Raw genomic sequence first — 6164 nt, 5'->3', positions numbered from 1 at the left:
TCTTGTTCTAAAGCAGTCTATCAACAGTATGTTTCATATTCTCTGTAAAATCAAAGAGAAAGTTAATACAGTAAAGCATGTTCTTCATCTCAAAAAGTCTGCCTAATATGATATATTTAACACTCTCTTACCTTTTAAAAAAACATATTTTTATAAAATGAAAACTTTAACAGATGTTTTAAATATTTTTAAGAACTCGCCAAAGAGAATTCATGGAGAAACCTTTCACTTTGTGCCCAGTTGTTGCTGCTGACTGTGCATCTCTAGTGCAGCTCTTGCCTAGGGGACAACTGATCAATTAAGTTTAATTTTTGTCTCCTCCTGTGTCCACTGAGAAAAACAAGTATCATTCACCCTCCTCTCCTCTGGTAAATCTTTTCTTGCATGATCATGCTGTGGTTAGACTATTTACTGTATGCACTATGAACATTGCAGCTTTCTCTAGCTAGTTTTAGCAAACAAAGTCAGTATGTCTATGGGGACATGCACAAATCTATACATTTGTAAAGATAACTGAAAACATGCACTCTTAAAAGTCATTAGATGAGAAGGAACATCCCCCCATCCATATAGAATCAACTGGTCTATTTTTGGAGTCTGACAAAATCCCATTTAGAAATATGTTCATTTTGTATTAATGTATAAATGTGTGCTATTGTCCACAGCATTATAAAAGGAAAGCCACTCTACCAGGCTTTATATTTATTAATTTCTGCTATATTTTAGGTAACAACTTGGTTACAAGAGAGAAGCAGGTTACAAGAGAGAAGCAGGTTACAAGAGAGAGCAGGTTCAGTCTCCTGCTCCTTTAATGTGAACTGGGCTGTGTTCACTAGTGTGACAGGTTCAGGCTGCTGCTGTTATCCCCATAGAGTATTTATCAAATCTTTTGAGAGATATATCAAATAAAATCAGAAAGCTAGAGTCACTCAAATGGCAAGAGTCAATTCTTATGTAAGGACTTCTAATCCAAAACCGTATACAACTTTACAGGTTTGAGAGAACTTCACTACAGGAAATAGTGAGAAGCATTAAGAAATAGGCATAGGGCTTCCCTGGTGGCGCAGTGGTTGAGAGTCCGCCTGCCGATGCAGGTGACGTGGGTTCGTGCCCCGCTCCAGGAGGATCCCACATGCCGCGGAGTGGCTGGGCCCGTGAGCCACGGCCACTGAGCCTGCGCTTCTGGAGCCTGTGCTCCGCAGTGGGAGAGGCCATAACAGTGAGAGGCCCACGTACCACAAAAAAAAAAAAAAAAAAAAAACACACAACAAAAAAAAAACAAAAAAAAGAAATAGGCATAAATCATTTTATATAAGACATGACAAAGAGATTATGTACCTAAAAAAAAATCAAGTGTCAAATAATTTTCAATACCTTTTAAAAGTTAATCACAAACATATAGTCATAAGAACCAAAAGAAATTTATTTACAAAATTTCTTACTTGACTGGTGGTGAGAAGCAAGAAACCATCAACTAAGACCCCACTAATAGTGTTCAAGCCAGTTCATACAAGAGAACAACCATTGCAGCTCCTGATGATTAGGCCAGAAAGATGTCCTTCTGCATGTCCTTCCAGTGAACAAGGAGATACATTTCACCATAGGGGCCTGTGCAAGTAGCATCATGGTACTTGTAGGCTCAGCTGAATCACAGCTTCTAGAGTGCTGTTCCCTGTCTACCTTACATAGCTATTTCACCACTTTTGTTGATTTCTTTGTAGGCTTCTTTCTCTTTTTCTCCTCCTTTGTTGATTTTCTCCTTTTCTCCTTCTCTGTTGGCTCCTTTCTCTTCTTCTCCTCCACTGTTGGCTCCTTTGTCTCCTCCATTGTTGGCTCCTTTCTCTTCTTCTTTGTCCTGAACACTAGTGTAAACTGCTTTGTTATAACCTTCCCGGTTCCGAGCAATTTCAATGGCAAAAAATTGTATTCTGGGTGCTGAAAGGTGAATAGAATTGATTATTTGTCCTAGTCACAGTTACTTCTCTAAACCTACTGGAAATCTATTGACAAAGCTGAACTAACATGCAAAGCATTCAAATATAGTCATAAGATTCAGAGATGTAAGTTCTAATCCTATACTAAATGATGCTGAAAATACTTATCTTACCTCACAGTTACTCAAGATACAGTAACATGATCTTTACAGATATAACAAATAACATGATTCCCAAACTAACTATTCATGTCATTGATTCATCAGTAAAACCAGATCCCTCACTCTGCTTATACAGAAACAATCCCAGAGGCAAGAAACTCACCAAAGATGGTGTTTTCCTCAGTGTAGCCCTGAGAACAGTTCAGTCGCAGCAAAGTACCATAGTTGAAGTCTTCTACAATCCCATCAAACTTCAAACAGAATGGTCTCCACTTCTGTAAAGGCAAAAAAGGTACCTTAGCTAAAAAATGCAGGAGGCTGGTGAAGTCAGGCCAGGAGAGGGGCTTCCATTTCCCCGGTAAGGAAAGTAACCACAGTGAAAGAGACTAGAATTGAGCTGATTACTAGTTTCACTAGCAATGAGTTTCTGTGTTATCTTTGGTATCTTTAGGCTGGTATTTCCCAACATGAACAACAGTTTAATCTGATAAAATACTTAAATCCTTGACTAGAGAATTAAATTTTAATTTCTTAAGTATATTCTCTATTTTAAGTTATTGGCTAGTTCAGCCCAAAATGGTTATTCATCCCCACTGAAGCACAAATGAGACAAAGAAGGCAGGAATTTGGCCCAAAGTCACAAAGTTAAATTTTAAGAAAGAAGTCCATCCAATAGAGGCAATTTTCCAAAGATCAGTAACAGCCTGCTTAGAGTTAAAAGTTTACATTCCTCATAAGCCGAGAGTCTACCCTCAAGGAAAAAAAATTCCTAACTATAAGAGTTTTAGTGCTCTGTAAAAGTATAACATAATCAAGCAAGCAATGCAAAACACAAGTTTTCCAATTATCCACGGCCTGTGATAATATGATCTTAAATCCAGAGAATCCAAACACCTCTCCGTACTCTATTTGCCAACCCTCTATCTAAGCCTTCTGGCTAAAGTACTCACATAAATAAATTTATTCCTTCTCCCTTGAAAGAGCTAGGTGGGTGAGGATGAAAGGTCCAAATCAAAGGGGAAAAAAAATAGATTCAATGAAAATGAAAAATCCATAAACCAGAAAAACATTCATTTAGTAACACATTAATTACAACTGCATAAAAGCCCTGGTGCTTTAGGTATTTGCCTTAAAACAAACCCCCCAAAAGTTTAAATGTATAAAAATGTATTCACAGTCAATAATTGTTGGTCAGATGCTAGGCAATATTTAAAAGAGAATTCTTACCTCTTTAGCTCCTTCTGATTTGAGCTCTTCTGGGTCCAATACATCTATCCTGAGTTTCTTAAAATTTTCCCGAAACTCAGAATAGATTTGGTCATCCACTTTGGTGAGTTTCAGGAACTGTGGGTCAACTGATGAAATCAGCTGCCAGACAATAAGACAACGTAAAGATGCTAGTCTCTAATTTACTATATTTCTGTCCCCTCTTCCCCAGAAAATCCTCATGGTTCTCAGGGCAGAAGAGTTTATTAGAAAATATAGACAGCCTAGGTCCCAGATGAAATCATGACATAATCTTAAAGGGCCATAATATACTACAGTCCCTTCCACCAATTCAAACCCCTTTGGCCCTATTAATCTCTGGCTGTTACCCTCTGTGGATTATTCATTCAGTCAACAAACATTTATTTAGTGCCTACTATGGGCCAGGCATCCTTTTGTGGGTTAGCAACACAACACTGGGCAGAGAAGCACAACTCCTCACTGTCAAAGCAAAACTGACTTCCATGCCCCAGTTCTCCTTAGAGTAATAAAAATTATCTCCAAAACACAACTGTTTAACTTGCTGAGAATGGTGATTAGCAGAGCACAATATGCTGAAATTACATGTTTAATTCTGCTTAACAATGAAGACAGTCAACTCACTTTGTAGTAGACTTCAGCATGCTGCATTGCTCTCATGGCCCAAGCCATCTCAATATCAGGCTGCAAAGGAGTGAAGAATGCCAGGTCAGAAATCACCCAATCTTGCTACTAGAGAACAAATTAAGGAAGTCTGTGGATGTCTAGTTAATGCTCAAGAGGGCTACCAAGCTTGGTGTTACTGTCAAAGGTTAAAAACTGGACTAAGGTTGAATTCTCTTGGAACTTGTTGCCTCCTCCCCTGTAAAATGGGATAATCTTAGGCTTAAAGGGAGGCTGTATGTGAAGCTCTGGGCAATTGGTATAGTGATTGCTGACTAATATTTCTGTACTTGGGAGGGATTTATCCATAGCTTTCTTGCCTCCTGATCGAGTGTTTGTTGTAGCTGTCTTCATCTGTGATTGTAGATCTACAGAGTTGGGAGAGAAACACTACAGGAAGAGGCAAACGAAGAGATAAGGGGCTCTTTTAGGTGGAAACACCTTTTTTTTTCTTGTTGATGCTGGTACCTGGCATACAAGTGACCAATAAAAGATTCTGGATGTTAAAAAAAACTGGACTAATAAGTTTGGACAATATAATAATTCTTTTGTCTTTATGACAACCAAAAGAAGCTACCTACACAGTCTAATAAACAAAATGAGCCACTGGCTGTCTTTTCCCAGCAGCTAGTGAAAGTGTAGAAGACTATATAAAGCAGTAGATAAATCACCTTCTCAGGACTGAGTTAAATTACTGTAAAACTGAAATACCCACATACACCACTGAGTTGTTGAGAGGACAGAGTAAGATAACAGAAGTAATATTACTCTTCACTTTTAAGAGTGTACAATGTCATAATCATCATGTGTGTTCATCAGATAGCCAATTCCCTATCCCACAACACTTAGAAATGAATCAATATCGTGAAGCAGGCTAGGTTATAATAAGCCTTACCAAGTACCTGTTCCACTGGAATCTCCTACTCCAACTGGATGGATCTATTTCACTGACCCCAGAAAAAAATTTGCATTTTTACCTCCATGCCCTTTTCCTGACTGCCAATCCATATCTTTTGTCCACTTACACTTTGAGGATCCAGTTCCACATCCACTTCCTCAGCAAAGTCTTCCTTTACTGTCTGGGTCCTTAGGGGTTTCTTCTTTGGCTAACCTCCTTTGGATCTTATGCCCTGATTCACTAATCTACCATACATCACATTATTATTTGAGTGTTATTACTATTTTCATGTCCGTGTGTCTTATAACTCAAAATACATCATGTGCTTTCTCCTTAAGGATCTAAACCAGATACACCATAAGCCAGTGCAACTTTACTGCACAATGGAGTCACCCGGGGACCTTTAAAAATACTGATTCCTGACTCTAACCACCCAGATACAGTGATTTAGTTGGGATGTATTGCGACCCGAACTTCGAGATATTTAAAAGCTTCCCAGGTAACTCTAAAGTACAGCACAGTTTGGGAACTACTCCCATTGACGTTAGTCCTGCGTTTGCGAACCAAAAGGATTAGAATTAATTGAAAGGCGCATTTTCTGGCAGACGTGGAGAGTCTACGGAAGCCATCTGGGTAGGAGGGTTACAATTTCGTGGCGGGCCCTGCAGACATCCCAGGATAGCTGCGTGCGTGGAAACCGTGGGTGAGTCATACTCACATCGTTGCCGTAAGACTCTGCTGGGAGAGAAACAGCGTGCGCCACGGACGTCAGTTCCCCGGAAACCTCGGAAAGGAAACAGAGATGGGGAAGGAGAGTTCGAGTTTCGACCCAGCCCGGCTTCCCCATTCACCCGACCCCAGAGCAGCGTCTCACCACCTCATCATTTCCACTGGTCGCCTCCATGTTGCAGCCTACAAGGCGTGGCTCCAATTCGGAAATGACGTTTTGCGTGCTCCTTCCGCAGTTCCCAGTTCATTGAAAAGGGACAGCCGGAAAGAGTGGCTTTCATCCGACTGCGGCTGCGCCTCCGTGCCCTCTCCCTCGCCTGGAGGCAGTACTTCCTTGCCCCTCCTCTTACGCCTTGCGCAAAGGTGTGGCTTTGTTGTATACTCTGGGCTTCTTGACGGCCAGGAGGTGGTTGAACAGTCAGTAATATCTGCGATAAACATGGGAAAAGACTGAGTTAAAATAATGCAACTTTCCCATCCCTACTGCTCTGAGTGCCCTGCAGAGATTCGAATTTACATTCTCCACTTGTGCTT

General features: G+C 40.3%; 1 protein-coding gene across 2 annotated transcripts; it reads right to left on the bottom strand.

Moving 5' to 3' along the window:
• Positions 1 to 1405: 1405 nt before the first annotated feature.
• Positions 1406 to 5906, bottom strand: PBDC1 (polysaccharide biosynthesis domain containing 1). Of its 2 annotated transcripts, none has more exons than XM_012536981.3 (6): positions 5779 to 5906; positions 5620 to 5685; positions 3965 to 4024; positions 3323 to 3463; positions 2259 to 2370; positions 1406 to 1935 (listed from the first exon to the last, which is right to left on the bottom strand). In XM_012536981.3, the coding sequence occupies exons 1-6, from the start codon at positions 5803 to 5805 to the stop codon at positions 1682 to 1684; spliced, it is 660 nt and encodes a 219-aa protein (XP_012392435.1). In that variant the 5' UTR covers positions 5806 to 5906; the 3' UTR covers positions 1406 to 1681. The 2 variants fall into 2 exon arrangements, with proteins under 2 accessions (XP_012392435.1, XP_004280483.1); XM_004280435.3 differs by having other exon boundaries at positions 5776 to 5863.
• Between the last annotated feature and the right edge of the window lie 258 nt (positions 5907 to 6164).

Source organism: Orcinus orca, chromosome X, assembly GCF_937001465.1.
Source record: "Orcinus orca chromosome X, mOrcOrc1.1, whole genome shotgun sequence".
Lineage (NCBI taxonomy): Eukaryota > Metazoa > Chordata > Mammalia > Artiodactyla > Delphinidae > Orcinus > Orcinus orca.
The sequence above is the reverse complement of the archived record's forward strand: the minus strand, read 5'-3'. Positions and strand labels throughout refer to the sequence as shown.